Below are 22,117 nucleotides of genomic sequence, written 5' to 3'. Positions count from 1 at the left end.
AATCTTAAAAAATAATAATAAAGTTGGAATTTTATTTTGTACTTTTTGTGCAATCCATCTCATTTTTAACAAGTGAGAATTTATATAGCCAAATCAGAGAGATCCTCTCATAACCTCTTCAAAAAAGTATCTATTTATGTCAATGTTAATACTTGAAATGCTTGAAATATTCAGAAATACTTGAATGACTTCACTTTTGCAAATGCCTTCATGTACAAATAATCTCAATGAGTTATAGATTCTTTTTTAATTCAGGCATTCATTAAGCTTAATTGATTAATTAAGTGGTAGGTCCAGAAATAAAGAGATGAATCTGATACTTTTCCTGTTCTTAAGGTGCTCTTAGTCTAACAAGGGAAAAAAATAAGTAAACTGATAACTGCAAATGAGTGTGGCAAATGCTAAGTCAGATATGTATTCACAGGGAGAGGAGAAGTTCAGGAAAAAGAAAATTACCAAAAATTTAACTACCCAGATTGAATACCCACTTGCCCCAATATCTGACTTCCAATTACTTTTGGCAGGTCCAACAAATCAATTTGTCTCCTTCATAGGACAAAGACTGCCCATACGTGAGGTCATTCAAAAAGAATATATTAAAAACCATCATTGTCTCTAAAGCTAGTTCCTGGAAATCTAGAATAACTTCTGAGCAACGGAGGATATACATATCAATAACAAAGATGACTAATTTGAAGGCATGGATATTCATTTAAATTTATGACATGTAAGCATGTTAATATATCAATCACTTTTAGTCATGCTCTACATATTGCTCCATTCATTATATATAAACATTATGGTTACAGTATTTGAAATTACAATTACCAACAGAAATTAGGGCTTATAAGACATTTTATATATTTCTGAAATTTCAAATTCCAAGCAAAGTGATCCATGTGCATATCTGTTATCAGCAACAAAGATTTTTACCCAACAAAATAGCAGCTTTAAAAACACCTTAATTAAAAAATAAATAAATAAATAAAATAAAAAAATAAAAACACCTTAATTAAAATTCCCTTGTTTGCAACGTGAAGCATAAGAGAAATAACTCCCAATTCAACAGAAATGAACTGATGTTTAACTGATATTTTATTATAGTAATAATTATTATTAGGCATTACAAACATACCTCTTAGTGGGAAATACTTTTTTTTTAGGCAAATGCAGGCATGTAAATAAATGTAAAGTGCTTTTGATAAAAGGATATGAAAAGCACTAGAAAAAAATGGCAACAGCATAATTTGAATTTAACAATATACAATCTGTAACTTTAATGTTCCTGAAATGCAATTTTTATAAAGTTGTTAACAAGAATCAGAAATGCACTATCTCATTCATTACTGTTTTTATTTAATATTATTTTGATAATTTTTCTTTCATAATGATTATAGGATCTCTTCTATATTAACTGCACTATCATAAATGTGATAACAATATACTTGCAAAAGAATTATGACAAGTATTAAATCGATGAAACAGAAAAAAATCAAAAAATGGAAGGAGGATGAGAAAGTCAACTATAAGACAAGATTTCAATTTATCTGAAATAAAGCTGTAGTTTGGAATATAAATCTTTAACTTTCTTATTATGTTGTTAGGAGTTTCCAATGGTGCCATCTTGGACAGACATCCACTGGACTAATATTTAGAACAGGCTTAGCTCTATCAGAGAAAAGAGAATTACATAAGTGGATAGAAATTAATGCTCTGGAAATGTGACATAAAAGGTCTAGCGGGTATGTAAAAATCCTAAAGCTGTGTATCTTTAAAATCTATAAAACAGAAGGTTCAGTCTCTTTTATAATATGGTTTCTCTCTTTCTAGCTACCTGCTTTTCCTTTTTTAACTACCTATGTGCAAAGCAAAGCAAACTTTATCAATATTATTAAATATTCTCCTCACGGACAACTTGAAAAAAAACTCAGAATATATCAAATAAGAAGTCATGGTACTCTCTAACATGATCTCTAACATTGAAACAAAAACTACTGATGCAGGACAGAATCTTATTTAGAACATTTTCTTGTCCTCTCACTCCACTGGCTAATCCTGGGCTTTCTCTGGAATCTATCTTATGTTGCACTTCAAAAATACATACTTAAGATTTACACTTTCCCAAATGGAGGTTATTTAATCCTAAATATCAACCTCCCACACACACACACACACACAAATATAAGCCCCACTGTCCTTTGTACAGTCTTTGTTTTAAAGGGAGAAAATATTTTCTTGGATAACCACAGTCATTTCAGTAGCTTAACTAGAAGGTTCCTCTCTCATCTTCTAGAACTGGTCAAATCAAATTTATTTCTTCACTGTTTTGTTTTCTTTTTTTTTAAGTCTCTACATCAACCCCAACAAACATCCGGCTTTTATTCTTATGCCTTCAATTACTTTCAATTTGTGGGCATTTGACTTTCCTGGCATAAAGTTTCTAGGAAATTATTCTATAATCAGTATGTAGAAAAGCTGTAGCCAAACAGAAAAATATTCCTTCCTTGACTTGATCTACCTGGATACCATACCTCTGGACAACCCAGGCTAAAACTGCTGGCATTTAAAAAAATTCTATTTTGTACTCCAAGTGCAAATCTAATTTGTTTTCCACTGTCACTCATAGGACTTTCCCAGCATTACTCTTCTCCAAAGTACCTTCTTCCTTCATTTCCTTCATCCCTTTCCATCAAGTGTTCATGTTCAGTATTATTTTTCCCCCTGCTCTCCCTCCACCCCCATGCATAAGCTGTAAAATAGATGTAAAGCTTGGTGTAAGTCCAAAAATTTTATGATCAAAATACATACTTAGCAAATTGTTTGGCTAAATCTTTCATGTATGATGAAAGATTATTACCACAATTCATTAGCAAATTATAGACTTTGAAATGTAGGCAGACAAATATTTGGCCCTGTATCAATCAATTTGGACCAGCTGGGTAGAAATTCACACAATCCCAGGAAACCCGGGAAGTGAGGTGCTCTTTCATTTTTCATTCACTTGAAACATTAAAGAAAAATTATCATTCTATAAAAATGTCCACTTCTCAAGATTTTAGCAGAGCCATTTTAGATTGAGTTTTATTTTCAGTCGATTAATACTTTAGTGACCAATAAACTGATCATTTTTCTTGCAATCAATTGCAGGAAGAACAGTGCCTGTGTATATTATAGACACCTTAATATTTGACCATTATACTCCCGTTTAAAAGCTTAATATTGAATAATGGTTCTGTTGCCCTAAATCGGGGAAGGGTATACTTCTACATACACTAAATCAGCTTGGAGACTAATTTTGCAGTTATTCACAATAAATATCATTAACATTCCTTCTCTGAGCCTTTCTAGCCTAGTAAGGTGACCCTGTACAAAGATTCTGATTGATCCTATGTCTGCCTGTTTTGGTTAAGCTACAAGGCTGTATATGGGGACAGCTGCACTTTGGGAGCAACTTAAAACAAATTTCATCTTAGTGGCATCTAATCCAGTGCTTGGTACAAGACGCATGGAAAAGTCAGTGTCAAAATTAAACAATGCCGGCTTTGCAATGAACAGATGCTTTTGCCTTGCAGCTGTAAAAACCTTAAAACAATCCAGTACTCTACTGTCTGGTCACGCAATGATTACAAAGCAAGGAATACATTTTGTCATTTATAAAAAATGTTTGCTACAAGCTTTTAAAGTCTTTTCTTTTAAAAATATTTTTTTAAAAAAGGAATGTATTGAGAGTAATAATAAGGCAATATAACTCTAAACTGAGTTATAGGGTTTTTAAGTTTTATTTTTCCATACTAAGTATGTTTGAAAAAGAACTCCTTGACTAGGCAATATTAAGTTATACCCAAAACACATTAGACAAAAGAAAAATGATCATAAACAGATGTTGTAAGGGGTTATGACCAAATAATCTTTGATATATAAGGATAAACATGTAAATAATTTTCAACATGCAGGCCTTAATATACCTTGACTCAATCTAGGTTATGTTTATGAGCACTCTACATTCACTTATCCATCCTTTCATTTAGTTCTCTCTCTCTCTCTTTTTTCCCTCTCTTTGCTGGGGATGGTTCAGGAAAAGAATGAGGTTATTATTCTTATTTTATGGCTGGAGGATACTTAAATGTTAAAATATTTCTCAGCTTAAGTAACATCATACCTATCAAGTCTATAAAAAAAAATTGTAGCCTTTTCCAACCCTCCCCTACAGGACACATGGTCTCTGGCATTCAGGAATCTAGGGTTAATATTTTAATACTGAAATAAACTCTTCTGCATGAGGAGAAAGGCTCCAACTACTATGCCTATGAAACCAAAGAATCAGCCCTACCTAAGTAAGTGTACCATCATGGTCAATCCATGTCTGCTAACTGAAGTTCTAGACTTAAAGGTAGTTTTTTATGGTACCTACAAGAAAGAGAATCTACTAGTCTTACCTTCAGTTTAAACAGTCCACTGCAAAAAAAAAAAATTTTTTTTCAGTAAGTTTTCCTAATCATTCATATTTTTTCTAGAAATCCTTTTCTCCCAAAGGATATCAATTCATTAATACCTCATTGCTTATAAATTTCATTATATGTTTTGTTGGTTGAAGGTTTGGGGATTCCCTTTATGTTCTTCCCCACCTCAAAATTTATATTTCAATGAATGAAGCCCAAAGTAATGACATTAATAGCAAATGAATCTAATTTTATTTTAAATATCACAGAAGGCATGTTATGCTACCCTCTTTATTAAAAGTCTTTGAAAAATAAAACTTAAAATGTTTTTGTAGTTGTTCTTACATTACTACATTTTATTTCCTAAGAATGTAATTAACATACGTTGATATATAAGTGCTTATTAGTGCTTCATGCCTTTTAAAGTATAAATTTCTAGACATTCATTTAAAGAGATGGGCCAAACTTAGAAACAGTCTTCTCTATGAATTGTTAACAATTATCTTTAAGTTATATCTTATTGGCATAATTTTATTATATTCTTTGCTAATAACTATAATAAAATGAACTTGAATTACAGTGTTAAGCACACCCTCAAACAAAAGTAGACTATTTCAACAAAATGTATCACAAGAATTAAACTTAAAAGTATAAAAACATACAAAATTACTGACATGCCCTAGGTGTGATCCTTTGTATCTTAACCCACATTGCTTAGAAGAATTCATTATTTTACAGTGTCCATATTCCAAATTACAATTGTACATAAACAGCTTGAAGGATAAGAATAACTATAAATTCACACAAATTCGGTTTGCTCTATTTTCTTGTTATGTCATTACAATTTTGGTTAACAATCAGAATTATGCTAACAAGAACTATGTGAAAATATTTTGTCTGGAAGTGTATTCTAATTTAAGGTTATTAATTATACAATTCCATTCACATTTAATCGACTTTAATATACTATATATTTTTATGGGACTGGGTAGAAATTTGCAAAAATGGTTGGCTCAAATAAATGGTTCTCTATTAAGTGCATTTTATCCTTTTGGGTTCACTCAGTAACAGCAATATATTTTTAAAGTATATATTTTACTCAAAAAATACATAAGTAAGTCACAAACCAAAAGCTAACAGATGTGTGACTTCTAATTAGTTATAATAATCTCTGCTTCAATGCCATTAGAATGAGCCTTTCTTTTCTTTTGAAAACTAAAAAAGCTTTCCTTTGAATTTTAAACTGTCAGGGTGCTTCAAAGTCAATGTACAAAATCTGCTTTGATTAAAATTTTAGACATCTACAGTGATAACTTTATGAAAGGAAAATATTAAATTATAATTATCCTAAACAGACACAGTCTTGTGAAACTAACCCTACATTCATGTTAAAACACAAAGAGTTGAATATAATGAATTTGATTCATCCTCGGACACAAAGCTTCACCACAGTAAACTCAGTCAACTGTTGCTCTTGCGCCTATATTCATGGTGCTTAAATAGCGCACTTTAAAACAAAAAAAACTCCAATTGGCTTTTCATATATCCACCCTCCCCAAAAATAACGCACTTGAAAAACTCAAATGATATGAAAGGCTTCAAGGCCTCTTTTCTCCCTTTCATAGCCCTTTTTTTTATTTCTGTTTGCAGTAATCTGCCTTTCTCTTTCTCTTTCTCATTGCTACAGAGCAAGCGAGGAGGCTCAGAGCTTTGAAAAGGGGGCTCAGTGTGTAATGGGTCCACTAGAATTAATTTACTTGCACCAAATCCATTGAGCACAGAGGGGTTTTTTTCCTCTTCTCTCTCTCTGTCTCTCTCTCTCTCTTCTCAAATCATTTGGAGTCGAACGCAGCCCCCAGCCTTTGTAATTCTAGTAAAGCACTTAAAGTGCACAGTAGGTGTTCATGAGGACCATCTGGTCAAAAGCAAAACAAGCTGCTGATTTTGCCTTTGAATAGAATGAAGCAAGTGTGAATTAGTCTCTTCAATTAGCACTATTACAACCTGTCAAGTGCATATTGTAAAACAGGATTATTACAGTATTGGTCACCAGTGCAATTATTTACTCTCTGCCTTTTCTTGCATATAAAAATGTCTTATGTTTATTAGTTTCTGATAACTGAACATAATTTCTCTTAGCCCAGACATTTCAAAACTACCAACACACAAATCACAGATTATGAAAGCTAAGATGATGTTAGGATACACATATCTTAAGTAACAAAGGACTAAAGCATTGCCCTTAATTCTTAACAAAATTTCATTGTTTCTATCCTCTTGAAAAGTAGGTGAAGAAATAGACCTAAAATGGGGGGAAAATTTTCCCATAGAGATTATTCTAAAATAGTTTTGGAGAGAGAAGAAGACTTGTCAGCTCCAATTGCATGGTAAATATTACTTAAACTTATTTCCTAAGGGGATGATTTATTAAGAATCACAGGTAACCTCAATATTTATTAGACAGTCATTAGGAATTTGATCACTTAAAGTGGTATGACTTCAACAGATTATAAAATGCAACTTGAAACCAATAATATACATGCATATTTAAAAGAAACTTGTAATCTCCTTTTCTAAAAGCTGAATAAAGGCTTCATGGCCCAATTGCTTAAGAAATTATATCTCATTCTTGCTAAGATGTCATTTGTGATTTCAAATTGTAAAAAATCAAACTATGATATATGCTAATTAAAATGGGTTCATTGTAATTGAGTTTATACATGCCATTTACCGTGAAGTAAATTTATAAACCACTTAAACTTTTAATTAAATAAGCACACAATTTAATTTACCCTCTTGCATACGCATATTCTCAGCTACTCTACTCTTCAATTCTGTGCCAGCACCCCCCCAAACTGGAAAACAAACAAACAAACAAAAAACAACTATACTTAAAACATTTACAGAAAGGTCATGTTAGTTAAGTAGTTATAGTCAACCCAATACCAGAAAATTGCTTATTATTACAATCAGTAAAAAAACAAAAAACAAAACCCCAAAACTACATATTTAATACTGTTAATGGTCTCCAGCATCAGAGAATGGTTTGAAATATGCTAATCAAGTAAATTCAGAAAGTATCAAGTAGAAAAACAGGCACAAAAACCTAACAAAAGTTTCAAATTTGCAGAATCAAAACTAGCCTCATAATTTCACAATTATTTAGCCAAGATTATTTTTAAAGACTGGTCTGATTTATGTATTTAGTTCACTTCTTGTTGCTAATTCAAACTATTAGCTTCTCACTTGACAATCACTAGTAACAGTAGTGAAATATTTTACTATTCTATGCAAGATATATCTTTATAGGTCATCAATTTTTCCCTTTCATTCCCCTTAAGAACTAAATCAACATTAATAAGAACAGTGAGAATTTTAGAGTAAAGCGAAACTTGGAAGAGGATTTAAATAATTCCAATAGCTATTCATCATGCTTCTCGCCATAACAGATAAGTAATACTCCATGATTCCATACCAAGAATGCTTAGGTTTCTTATCATTGTTATTCTGGGTCATGTGTGTATTCCTTAAGTTTGTATGACACCTGCAAATAAAAGTGGGTATTTTGCCTAAAAGAAGCTTTTGCAATAGTAATATGGACAACAAAGAATTAGTTTCCAAGAAAAGTTGGCTTGATTTCAGGGACTTCATATCCTTTTCCACACCTGGGTTTAGGATTTTACAGTAGGCAAATCAATCTTTTTTTCCCTTAATTTAACCAATCCCAAGTGCATTTGTAATCACAGATCTTAATAGTATTAGACAGTATTACTAGAATCTGTATGATTAACTGTTAAAAATCTGAATTCTCAATGTAGAAAATTCAGTAAAATAAGGTAAACTCACTTAAATTTTCAAAGAAATTCACTGTTTTAAAGTGTGGCAAGTAACTACTTCAGGACCCAAAATGGTGGAAAGACAGATTGTCACAAATAATTGTCATATTACCTGATAATTTCACAAACTATTTGTTGAAATGGAAAATGAGAAAGGATTTTTATTCTCATGACTACTTGCAACTTTCCAGTCTGACCTTTTTTATACTATTACTGCCTTTTCTTCAAATAGAAAGATAATGTAAGTGGAATGATTTGTAAAGAGCTTAAAATACCCCTCAATATCTAACTAGCTTAAATTAAAATCCAGGGCACCCAAAGGACATAAGTCATGCATTGTGAGGCAAGAGACCACAGAGCCAGAATGAACAAACACTTGCACAAGTATCGGTTTATCACCACTAACTTGCATGAACATATGGTCAATGAAGAGTTTATTTGAAATTCAAACTGCATCTAAGTTCTATTTTCTAATTCAATATTTAAAAAAGTATATTTTGTCTAGTTAAAAGCTGAAATCATCATGTCTTTTTCAACCCTATTTAATGGAAATTTCTCTTTGAGGGAAAAATATTACAAAAGCTTTTTTTATATACACAAGACTTTCAAAATTTAAAAATACCAAAAAATGGGCTGATTTTTCACCTATAACAAAATAGTAATTCCTACCCTGGAAAAAAATCAGGGGTTATTTTCTTCCTTTCCCTCATATATTGGTCAGAATTCATTCTTGGAACTATTAAACAATACTGAAAAGAGACTTCTAAAACTGATGACAGAAATTAATTTATAATTTAGGATATATGGAATCATTAAGCTTCCACATTAATAGCAAAAATTCTAACATTTATAAAATCATACTGCAAAATCATATCAACTTTGTATTTTTATTGTGTTGCAAACTGACTTTCAATCATACAACAAAAAAGGCATATACTTGAGTGTCACTGTGGGTTGCATGGCTGTAGCATAAGAGCATCTATTCCTCCTGAGTCATTCCCTTGGTCTCCAAATATTCCAGAGGTTGAAGAAGAAAAATCTTAGGATTAGGCTTACAGAGTGTGATCCTAGGCCCAGAGATTATAATACATATTCTTTTTTCTAAATTGTACAGAATAAAAGGGTCTACAAGCACCTGTCTCACAAAAAGCACTGATACTAGAAATCGCATTTATTTTGTCCTGGCACCTAGCATTTCAAAATATTATTTTTAAATTAATTAATTTAAAAGGGGGTGGGGGGAGAAAAAGAAGAAACCAAACTCTTGTGAAGAAATATATAAGAATATCTATCTCTACAAAAATATTTCTGGGACATTTGAAAAAGGTTTACTGTTTACAAGTCCTTGAAGCTTAAAATATATTTGATAATCTAAATAGCAGGCCATGGAGAACAGTTTCAGCCAACTGTGGCGCACAATGGCACATTTACAGAATTTTAAATATTTCTTTTAATAATTGATGTAGTCATTTTGAATCATTCTGCATAGGATATCAGGTGTGAGCAGATTGCATTAACGCTGCTTAAACATTTCAACTTGTCAGTATGGCCAACTCGATTTCGGAAATATTTGCAGTATTTTCCCATCGAAACAGTAATAAAGGCAAAATAAATATATGCCACTACTTTATAATCACCGAACATTAATGAATATTTTATGTCTTTTTAAATCTCCCTGTTTAATTTAAAAGGGTGAAATTAAGTCTCCTCCCTGCAATATGCCAATTATCTGTAAATCAAACAATAACTTGGCCATTATGCTCCTTTTTGTTAATATAAGAGAAGCTAATTTGAAAACACCGAATGACATTTTGACTATCAGTTTAATAGTCCTTTCTGCCCTCTTGTGGGAGAAAGTTGAAACACACTCAAACTATAGAAATGTTCAAAAAAACTGTAGAAAAAAATAGAAATTTTGGTTATAAAATTTCAATCAGAAAGAAAAATAAAACAGTGTATATTTATCCATCATGCATTATATTAGTCTTCAATTCAAAAAAGTAAATCAACAACAGAATGAAATTTATTTTGTATTATTTTTGCTTTTCTTGATTAAAATGGAGTTGTTACAAAAATAAATTTCCTTAATTACATCCAGTATATAATTTAAATTTTACTACCATGAAGTTACCAGAATAAATATGCAATAGAGTCATAGTTAAGCATTATTTCTAATGTAAAAACAACAATGATTCTCCAAGGAATTAAAAATTTAGAGACTAGAACACCCATTATTATAGAGGTTAAAATGAAATGGCAATCAATATGTTTAAAATCCTGGGGAAAAAATAACTCAAACTTACGATTCAAACTTGGGGCCAAGAAAAATATTAAAGATTTTAATTACTAATCAACAAACTATTCAAGTGATAAAGAGAGAAAATAAACTTCAAACAATGAGCTACTTATGCCAAATTCAGAAGTTGAAATTCATTGACAAAACATCCAAAAAGGAAACCATTAATATTCTAACCACTACCAAAACAATTCATATATGTCTGAAAAATGACTGGGTGAAATCAACTCATTCTTTCAATATGATATTAATAATTATCTTAAGCGATGTAGTCCAGGAAAAAATTTCTGAAATAATTCAAGTTAAGCATAATTAATTATCTTTATAAAAATTAGACAAACAATTGTTTTCACAACTAATAAGAGGTAATGTGTCATAATCATCATTTCAGTGTTTCTAAACATAAGTACTGTCAAAGCCTTATACATTTTTCTGCCATGGAGATAAACTACTGGCTTTCAAGTGGGTGGGGCCACAGGCAAAAAGGTACCTTAACTCTCTTGGGGGCAGTTCATTTTTGAAACAGTGGCCCTGGTTGGCCACACTGAGGAAAATATTGACACTATAAATAGACTCTTCTCAGATATTCCAAGCTAAAGACTGACAGTCTCCAAAAGCACCTCACGAATATTGCCTAACATTGGGATTGAGCTACTTAAGAAAATCCTCCTGAAACTCCTTTTGGAAAAAAGACAGGGTACACAATATAAATAATATATTTGAGAGCAACCTTTCAAATAAAATATAAACATGTTCGAAAATGCATGCTGTCAACAATTTCCAAATTAATATTTTGAATCATTACTAAAAAAACCATAAAATATATTATATAACAATGAGTTATTTTTAAGCAAGTTTTCAAGTTGACTATTTTAAGAGTTATCAAGAGCTCCCATTTACAACATCTATCTTTCTAGGTCAAGTCATTTAATATATCTACAGTAATCATTGATGCTCCAGTTAATTAAAATTAAGAACCCAATAATGAAACATAAAGAGAGTTTCCAACTAGAACAGATAAGCCCTCTTTAACAGGGTCAACATTAGCTATAATGAGCTACCTTTATTCCTTAGCTGTGAGACATAACTCACCTCTTGAATAGTACTGCTTCCTGAGAAGTTCAGGTTGTACTCCCGCTGGACTTCTCGGTGGGTGATGATCAGCATGAAGTTTTGATTTAATGACTCCTGCAGGGCACTGAAAGGGTTGAAAGAAAAACAAGGAACTCTGAGATGAACATGTTCTAGCTTGCTTTACAGCTAGCTGCAAAAACCCCAGGAGTACCATAACCTCCACACAGGCATGTCCGGGCCCAATGTTATCATCTTTGCAGCTCCTAAAGGCAAGAGAACATGCTGAGAGCAACCAAGGGGAGCTAATCTGTTAACTCTTTCTCTACCAAGGTGTTTTTAAACTTCAATTCTAAACATTTTGCATACATAAGAATTTTCTAGAAGATATATGCTATTGTCTAAGTATTTCCTCCAAGAGAATCAAATTTTTCAATTATATAAAATTCCAAATATGTTACTAAGATGCATATTCAAAGGCTTTAGTTCAAATCCAAGTGAAATGGTTTTAGAAGAACAGAAATATAAAACTCATGAATGTTGTATTAGATTAGAAATATGGTTTTAGTAAAAATTCAGAAGATACTGACATCTACTGAACTTTAATTGCTATATCAAAATTACTTCAAAATGTCTGTGCTTTCACTTAGGAATCAGAAATACATAGAATTTAGAAATTGGGGAATTAAGAGCAACATTAACCAAAAAATGTTAGAAAGGTATCAGAACCATGAAGAGTAAATGAAATTAAGCACATAAACTAAGAAACCTAAGTCATAGTTCTATTTGTTTATGACAATATTAATTTGTTTAAGCATTATCAACACTGAAAATAAAAATCTGCCTCTATTCTGTATGAATAATCTATACTGGCAGCCTTGAGTATAATTGTGCCATGCTTATGGAATTGGGAAAACAATTTCAGTATGGTATACAGTTCTAGCCTCCGTTACTCCTCCTTTGCTATTCTGTAACCATGTGATAAACATACATAAGATTAGGATTAGGCAGTTAATCTGTCTGTCCCGTTGTCTCCTATGGAGTTCCTAGATTAATTACAGACTAAAAATACCTAGGAAACAGCAATACATAGCATGAAATATTATTGATCAAAATCAAAGGAAATGATACCAAATTAAAAGAGTTTAAGTAGGATTCTTTGTCACTGTATCCTTAGCACTTAAGCATAATGCCTGTCACAGTGTAGATAAATATTTATTGAACAATGAATAAATTGTAAATTTCCAGAAAAAGTCTTATTCATCTTTGTATTTCACAAAGCAATACTGCTTTCTGGAAAACTACTAGGGGATTAAGATTTTGATTTTGATTCATGTAGTTATCACATTAAGTCAATGTCTGCATTATTCCATGTGCGAAAGAAACCAACCCAAATAAATGCATAGATTCTGTCCATTAAAAACTTCTCAGTCTAAGAAGGGTAGACAGATACATAAATAGCCAAAGTAAAATGTAATAGGTACAAAAAAAAAAAATAGGTAGGAACAGGTTGGGTGGGGTGGGGGGGTGAGATAATGAAAACTGAGAAGGAAGCACTTAACTGTCTCAGTGAAAGAGGGAAATGGTTAGGGAAAGCTTCAGAGGAGAAGAAAGATATAAGTTGAAATATAAAGGATAAGTAGGACCTTTGTGTTTGTCATTTGTAAGGCATGAAATTTTTGCTTCATTTGGGAAAGAGAGAAGGGTCGCACTTTTTAGACAAGGAAATAATAAGTAGAACAACACAGGACATTCATTCACTCAGTTGACATGTATTTATTGAGCACCTATCTAGGTTCTAACTGCCAGGGATACAGTAGTGAACAAGAAAAACATGATCCCTGCTTTCATGTAATTTACATTCCACTAAAGGAGACAGAAAATAACCAAATAAATGTTTTTTAGAGAATACTAAGTGTTGTGAAGGAAATAAAACAGATTACAATTAAAAAGTAACAGAGGGGCAGGATGAAGGGAATTATTTTCAACATAATAGTTAGGGAAGGCATCTCTGAGGAAGTGCCATTTAAGTTGAGGCTGGTATGATAAGAAAGAGATAGCAGCAGTCTGAGCATGTAGGTCCTTACAGACCATAGTAAAGAACTTGATATTTATAGTAATTGCAAGGGGAAACCACTGGAGGTTTTACGCAGGGAAATAGTTAAGAACTGACTTACGTTTACATGTATACAATATTATTCTGGCTGCCTGGGCTATGGTGAATAAAATGTAAAGGCAGGGAGAGTTAGGAGACTTAGGAGGCTAGTCCCAGCAAGAAGTGGTGACTTGAACTACTAGGGGCAAAGAGGGTGAAGAGCTGTCAGGTTCAGATGTCTTTTAGAGGTAGAAGCCAGACAAATTACTAATGAAATGAGAGAAAACATATTCCCAAGTTTCTGGTCTAAGCAAATGGAAGGAGGGAATTACATTTAACAAGGAAAACTGGGGTAAGAACAGGTTGGGTGGGGAAACTAAGAGTGAAGTTTTGGATATATTAAGTTTAAGATGCCTATTAGACATCTAAAAAGAGATCTCACGTACAGTTGTACACAGGTGATGGTCAACGAAGCCAGCTTACAGCAGAATTCATAGCACAAAGACCGTATTTAGATTTTGTGGGTGAAAGAAATAACCTAGAGAAATACATTGCTTAGAGAAAAGGAGAGAGGCCGGGATGGAGTCCTACACATTCCAATCATTTGAAATCAAGCAGAAGAGTCAGAGCAAAGGAGAATGATAAATGGTCAGTGAGTTAAGAGAAAGATCAAGAAAGTCTAGTAACTAGACTGCAGTAATTGTTTCGATTAGGAGGGCATGAGCAATTATGTCAAGTGATGTTGAGACATCAAATGCACTAAGGTCAGAAAAATCACATTTTCAGGAAATTGTGAAAAGTTCATTATGACTGCATGAGAAGAGAGTAATGAGGCTCAAATAGTAGGTTGGGTCAATGTTCAATATCTGTATATTAAGTTAATTTAGGGTCAAAGCGGCAAGTAACAGAAAGCCTACTTGGAGTTTCAAGGCCTTTCACAGGTAGACCTACTTCCCAACTATTCTCTAAAATTTGACTTTTGCTCTAGAGCTTGGCTAACTTCTACTTCTCATGACAGAAACATCACATCATACTCAATTCAATTTCTGTTCATGTTGTTCTCATCTTCCACAGCTACCCCACCAATACTACACAGCTTTCAGGCCAACTCATGGTCTACCATTTTTATTTATTTTAGACTCTCTCTTCTCTGAATTTCTCTATCATATAATTCATTTAATACTTAGTTATAGTATATTCTGTACAGTTTGCTTTGTTTCATGTGTAGAAGTCCTTAATTCAAGACTATTAGCCTTTTGAGGATAAATATCTTATTACTCATCAGTATTTCCCTTGGCAACTAGCATATTAAAAAGTGATATAACTGAATCCTATAAACAGTTATAGAATAGTTTTGCAAAAAAAAAAAAGAATAGTTTTGCATGTTCTGAACTGCATATATATGGAACTACTAATTCTCATTTTTTGAGTCTGTGAAGTGCCACTTTATTCACAAAATGTGGATCAGAAAAGTTATGTAATTGCCCAAGGTCATGCAGCTACAAAAAGATGAAATCCAGTTTCTAAACTATCTTTAATTCCATGTTCTTTACACATCAGTATCCTACCTCCCAAAATGGCTAAGCTGCTTTGGAGATACAAAGATGAAGAGTTCACAATTAATTCTTTCTATAATTATTTGATTCTATTATTTGTAACAGTCAAGATAGACTATTCAGAATTTAAAAGACACCTGAGGACTGTGAAGAAAGACAGAACTTTGAAGTAATTTGAAGGATGGACAGTAATTTAACAAGTAGATATGCAGAATGATTTCAGGCACAGACCAATTTGAGCAGAGATGGAGACCAGAGAATATAGAGAAAAGTGTAGAAAGCAATGAGGAAGAAGTATAAGAAGATGTGAAGAAAGGTTTGTAAAAAAGAAAACTTAAAAAAAAAAAAAAAGAAAACTTTAAAAAATTAAAGACCACCAGTATGGGAGCTTGAAAAGCAAGGCTCAGAATTCTGCAAGTCTTGATTATTATATAGATCCTCCTTTATCTTTACATGTGAATCTACATACATCATTAATACTTTTAGTGCTTGCCTTTACACAATTGCTTAGGTATGTTTCTGATTTTGACTGGCAGACTTGTGCAATAACTTTGCAAAAAGGTCTGCCAGGACCAGTATTAACTGTCAGACTACTTTGGAAGAACATCACTTTTGGGGCATCTGGGTGGCCCAGCTGGTTAAGCGTCCAACTCTTGATTTCAGCTCAGGTACATTACAGAATTTACTGTAAATTCTCAGTTTCCTCTTCAGGAAAAGGATAATAATCCTTCATAGAACTATGAATACTAAATTTTAGAAAGCCAAGTGGGAATTTGCATTGCATGTTAGTTTTAAGTGGTTTCTCATAGAACTTACTGGAAACAGAATACTTTTGAGGGGTACCCATGCTTTAAAATCTTACAATGATAATGAAACATTAATAAAAGGATCTATGGGTGTTTCTGTGGCAGTAATTTTTCATGTTTTAATTCCATTCCTCCACAAGAGTTCATAAAGAATAAAACTTTTTTGATGCATTGAACACAATTGTATGTAATGCCTAATACTATCCAGACTCACTCACAATGTTCTTTTTTATACAGGTCTTGCTTGGGATTGATATAGTGTAGTCATGCTCCTTGTGAGAATTGTTCATCTGGAAGAGTAAGCTGAGGGTACTACCTGTGACCTCAGACTCCAGCCTGACTCATTCACTTAGCAATTAACAATGATGACTAGCCCTTAATGAGTTCTACTACGTATCAGGCATTAAGAACTTCACGTCAACTTTATGAAGTTAGGATTATCATTCTTCATTTTATGGAAGAGAAAACTGATGTTACTCTACTTGCCTAATGACACATACAAAATACACAAAATAAGTAAAAGTGATCCAGGTCTAACTCAAGATTTGTCCTCCAAGTCCTGGGGAAGGGAACCCAGTAAAATCACAGTTCTGCCTTCACTGAATTTATTGAGAGATTGGCAGACAAACTTACAACTCATCTTTAATACTGTTTGCTAAGAACTCTAATAACCACTTCTCCTAAGATGCTAAGGAAATAAAGAAGAAGAATTCCTAAATTTAACCACAGTGGCTTCCCACAGAGGCTGGCATGTGAACTGAGCAAGTTTTGTTTCTTGGTTTTCTCAAAGGGTTTGGGGAGGTGGGGATTGAAATAGGGCTAAAAGCTGTAAAGAATTTACTGTGGTGATTGGCATAATTTGCAAAGGCTTTATTGCTAAAATATTATCTAGGCAACTGATTCTAGCTATAACTCAGCAGAATGAAGTGAGTCCTCACCTTAGCTGTTGCACCTAGGAGCAATTTTCTAAGTGTCTTCTAATGGTTGATTAGGATAGTTAGCCTCAGTTAATTCACCTTCAAGCAGCTTCTCTTTTACCTTCAAAATGCAAAGTCATTCATGCTACTTCAACTTTTGACCTTTAGAGTGGCTCTGAGGATGACTGCCAACCAAAGTGGGTAGGTGAGAAATAACATGAAACGATTTTTTTAATAGTATGTTTTCTCTTCAATTAGAGGTAGAAGGATAGGTATAGGCAAATGTACAACCTTCTGGAAAACAATTTGAATTTTCACCCAAAGCAAGAAATGGTTTCAATAGAACATCTATTCTCATTGTAAAGTTTTAAATTTTTTATTCATCATGATTTTCCTTTCGGTTAAAAATATTTGCATTTACCAACAAGAAGATGATTTCGTTTCTATAAACAGACAAAGGCTCTTAAAACTTACCATTACCCTACCTTCAAACTCAGAGTGAAATTAATGTTTAAACCATAATAAGAATCACATACACTGTTCCAAGCTTTAAGCTAGTGGCTATTTGGCAAGCCCGGGTGGCTCAGCGGTTTAGCGCCGCCCTCAGCCCAGGGCGTGATCCTGGAGACCCAGGATCAAGTCCCACGTTGGGCTCCCTGCATGGAGCCTGCTTCTCCCTCTGCCTGTGTCTCTGCGTCTCTCTCAATCTGTCTCTCTCATGAATAAATAAATAAAATCTTTAAAAAAAAAAAAAAAGCTAGTGGCTATTTGCAAAAAAAATACAATACAGTATAATACAATGAACATTAACATTTTTAAGCAATTAGTAGACATAGTGCATGATATTTTCATATATACCATCTCATAATTCCCCTAACCAGCTTCTTCATTTTAAAATTGGTAGGCAGAAGGGGAGTCTCGGTTGCAGGGGGCGGAGGGGGGTGCGGGGCAAATGCCTGGGTGGTTTAGTCAGTTGAACTTCTGAGTCTTGATTTCGGGTCAGGTCATGGTCTTGGGGTTGCAGGATCAAGCCCCACATCAGGCTCCACACTCAGCACAGAATCTGCTTGGGATTCTCTCTCTCTCTGTCCTTCCCCTCACTCACATTCTCTCCCTCTAAATAAATAAATAAGATACTTAAAATTGGTGGGGAGGATACAAGAGCAGGAACTATAGCAAGGAAGCAGGCAGGCAGGCCAGCTGGCTGGCCACTCAAAATTCTCAGTATTATAACGAAGCATTAATATTGAAGTCACCAATGCAATTCTAGAAACAGTTCCAGTAGAACATCTTTTCTCTGCTTTCTTTTTTGTCCACAAGTCTTACACTTCTAGTGACCTTTCATTAGCAGAATGTCCATCTCTGCCTGGGAAGATTCTATTCCAATTTAACTATGAACATTTATCAGATAGAGAAGCCATCTATAAAATACCTGTGTTCTAATAAGTGCCAATTTCATTTTAATTCACTGGGTTGGTTTAACATATTTTTACATTACTCTCCAGTTTTTTTTATAAGGGGAAAATAACATATAGCAAATTTTAACACATAGGCCCCAGTAAATAAATTTGAAGCCACATTTTATTTTAAGATTTATTTATTTATTCATGAGAGACACACAGAGAGACAGGCAGAGACATAGGCAGAGAGAGAAGCAGGCTTCCTGAGGGGTGCCTGATGTGAGAATCAATCCCAAGACCCTGGGATCATGACGTGAGCCAGAGGCAGACATTCAACCACTGAGCCACCCAGGCGCCCTGAAGCTACATGCGAACATAAAAAGCCATAAATTACTAGACTTTGTGATCAGGTATTGATAAAAGTAACATTTTGAAATAATGAAGTATAACAGTCTAACTCAGTCTTGAGTTTATTTCACATTGAGAGAATACTTTAGTGATCCACTTATGCAGAAAGCACATGGCTATTTAATATGTATGATGCAGTGACTTTTCAAGGTTAACTTAAAGCTGCATTATGGTAATGAAACAATCTTTTGAGCATCATGTAGCTATATACCTATTGTTAATTCCTGATTAAAATGAGGAATGGCTTTCTTCCTGCCAAATAGCAGGCCCATTTCATAGGGTAGCACAAAAGTAGGCAAAGTATCTTGCATCAAGAATAATAGTAATTTTTTTTTTTTTTTGGAGAATAATAGTAATTTAAGGATTTCCTTTCCAGCAATTCCTTGAATCAAGAATCCTCTCTTAAATTCTTAGGCTACCAAAAGATTTGGCCAGGCTACACCATAGCCTAACTATTAAAATAGTTACCAGTTCTAAGGGAAACACTGTTTATACTTTATAGTATAAATTCATCAAGATTAAACAACGAAACTAGGAAGCACAACAAATTCAGACTGAGGTTTCAGGAATCTTATGCCCTGAATGTCTGTGTCCCACCCTTCCTCCCCCACACCCCACTTCCACTAAATTCACAAACCAAAAGCCCTATCCCCACTGTGATGGTATTTGCAGGTAGGGCCTTTAGAAAGTAAGTTTAGAAAAATCATGAGGGTGGGGCCCGTAATGTAATTAGTGTCCTTAAAGCAAGAGAGATAAGAGCTTTTTCTCTCTCTGCCAAGTGAGGACACAGCAAGAAGGCAACCACCTGTAAGCTCTCTCCAGGAACCAAATCTGCCAGTACCTTGATCTTGAACTTCCCAGCTTCAGAACTGTGAGAAATAAGTATCTGGTTTAAGCCACCCAGTCTATGGTATTTTGTTATAGCAGCCTAAGCTGACTAATATAAGGGCTTTTTAGAGTTTCCGCATTCATAGTAGCATGTAAACAGCTGCTATCAATTGAACACAAGCTTCTACATGGATATGAACCATATATATAATATTTTATATTTTAATATTTATATATTTTGATATATTAATTTTAACATTTATATGATATATAAGTGGATGATATATCCAAATTTTAATATTTATATTAAATCATATTAATATTTATATATAATATATAATGGATATGATATATCCAAATTTTGTATATATATATGTATTATACATATATATCTCCAAATTAAAATCTCACTCATTAAAATCCATGGTAGAAAACAACATGCTTTTGTCAAAACTCATATAACTGGGAGAAACAAGAAATATGCATTTTTGGTTGGGGTATGGGCAAAATGGGTTAAAGGGAGTAAGAGATACAGGCATCCAGTTATGTAATGAAAAACAGAAATAAAAAGAACAGTGTAAGGAACATAGTCATCGATATTGTAATAGCATTGTATGGTGACAGATTGTAGCTACACTTCAGGGGAGCACAACATAATGTATAAACTTATGGAATCACTATACTGCACACCCTGAAACTAATGTAACATCCTGTATCAACTACACTCAAATAAAATTTTTTTTAATTGTAAATAAATTTGTAAAAAACAACTGTGCACTTATTGTATGTAAATTATCTCTATAAAAAATATAAACCATAAAAATATACTTGAACAATCTGATAATTACCATTCTTAAAATTAAATGGGTCCCAATTTTTTTTAAAGATTTTTAAAATTTATTTGAGATAGGGAGAGACAACATGAGTGGGAGGGGGCGGGGGGGGAGTGCAGAAGGAAAAGCAGGCTCCCTGCTGAGCAGGGAATCCAACAAGGTGCTCAATCCCAGAACAGCAGGATCATGACCCAAGGGGATGGCAGATGCTTAACCAACTGAGCCACCCAGCCATCCCTGGGTCCCATATTCTTAATTTCAAAAATACAACATGTTTTTTTAATCAATGTAAATGGAAACCATGGATTTGTTGCCACTGCTAGTTAATAATACTGTATGTCCAGTGACACATGGTTTGTTGACAGTGAAATCAAACTTCTCAAATCAATGTTGTGTATGTACTTACATACACACCACTACAGGTATCAAAAATATCTCCTGTTTCATTCCTGCTATGTATGCTATTTCTTTTCTTGTAATAGATATTTAAAACAAAAATATCATTGTAAAATAATAGGCTTAAGGGGTTCATTTCCAGTAGATTTTATTTCTTAAAATATGATCTGAATTTGAAACAAAAACAGTAATTTCTTTCAAATTACTGTGAGTTTTTATTAGAAAAATGTAAATAATAATCTTGGAATATGCTATTGCATTTCCACTAATATTTTATATCTTTCCAAAAGGTCTCTTTTTTGTTTCTGGGAATATTTTATAACCTACAATGATCTTTTTATCCTTTCAGATATATCAAGATTTTAAATTAAAAAGCATCACACATGGCAATTTAAATTTCCATTCTAAACTTAAAGAGTCATATGAGCTCTTGTCAACAAAAGACCAAATTTACTATAATTATGGATTATTTACACTAAAACAAAATAAGAAATCAATATGTAAATGTAATGTTTGTTGTAGCTAATGCAGGCAGCAATGACAGATTAGGTTCAAATAGCAATCAGTTTGGAAATCTGGCACATATGTAAATGAGTTAGGGACTTGATGTTTACATTTGACTGTATTTCATTCAGGATTTTTAAATTATCTCAGGAACACCATAAAAATAAAATGTTAATCTTTCAACTATAAATACAACTTGAGCCCTCATCGTAACTGAAGCTAGGATTTGCTCCTGTCCAGCTAAACTAACATGATACTAATAACTCTGAGCTACAGATTACATCATTCTTAATTAACACTCTGCTACAGTTGTTAACATCCTCCAAGACACATCATGTTATCATCACCACAAGTTTTGTAACAATCTTAAAACCACGTTTAACGAAGGCTGGCCTCTTACTCTGCAGCTACTTTTAATTGCTTTTTTTGCTGGCAATTAAATATGTCTAGATAAACAAACATTTGGTTTCACATAATTTTAATAACATTTTTCATGATAATTTCAAGTTCAGGTGTCTTTATGTCTATAATTACTGTTTATCAATATAGTGATATACTGGATACAGCAAACTGTATTAACCAAAGTATATAAGATTAATCAAAATGTGGTAATTAGTGGTGATAGTGATATATTGTGATCTATCAAGTAGTTTATAGCAAAACTGTCAAAACATAATTCTAGCCATGTAGACAAAATGGAAAAAAGCAAAAAAAATTACGTTTACAGATGTA

General features: G+C 33.1%; 1 protein-coding gene across 5 annotated transcripts in view; it reads right to left on the bottom strand.

The window, feature by feature from the left end:
- FAF1 (Fas associated factor 1) overlaps window positions 1-22,117 on the bottom strand; it is a 460,703-nt gene that overhangs the window by 221,196 nt on the left and 217,390 nt on the right. For all 5 annotated transcript variants that reach the window (XM_025420121.3, XM_025420122.3, XM_049094402.1 and 2 more), the window contains one exon: window positions 11,664-11,769. In XM_025420121.3, the coding sequence (XP_025275906.1) occupies window positions 11,664-11,769 (106 nt within the window). The remainder of the gene's footprint in view (window positions 1-11,663; window positions 11,770-22,117) is intronic.

The sequence above is a fragment of the Canis lupus genome, chromosome 15 (assembly GCF_003254725.2).
Source record: "Canis lupus dingo isolate Sandy chromosome 15, ASM325472v2, whole genome shotgun sequence".
In the NCBI taxonomy this organism is placed as follows: Eukaryota; Metazoa; Chordata; class Mammalia; order Carnivora; family Canidae; genus Canis; species Canis lupus.
This window is presented reverse-complemented; position numbering and strand designations above follow the sequence as displayed.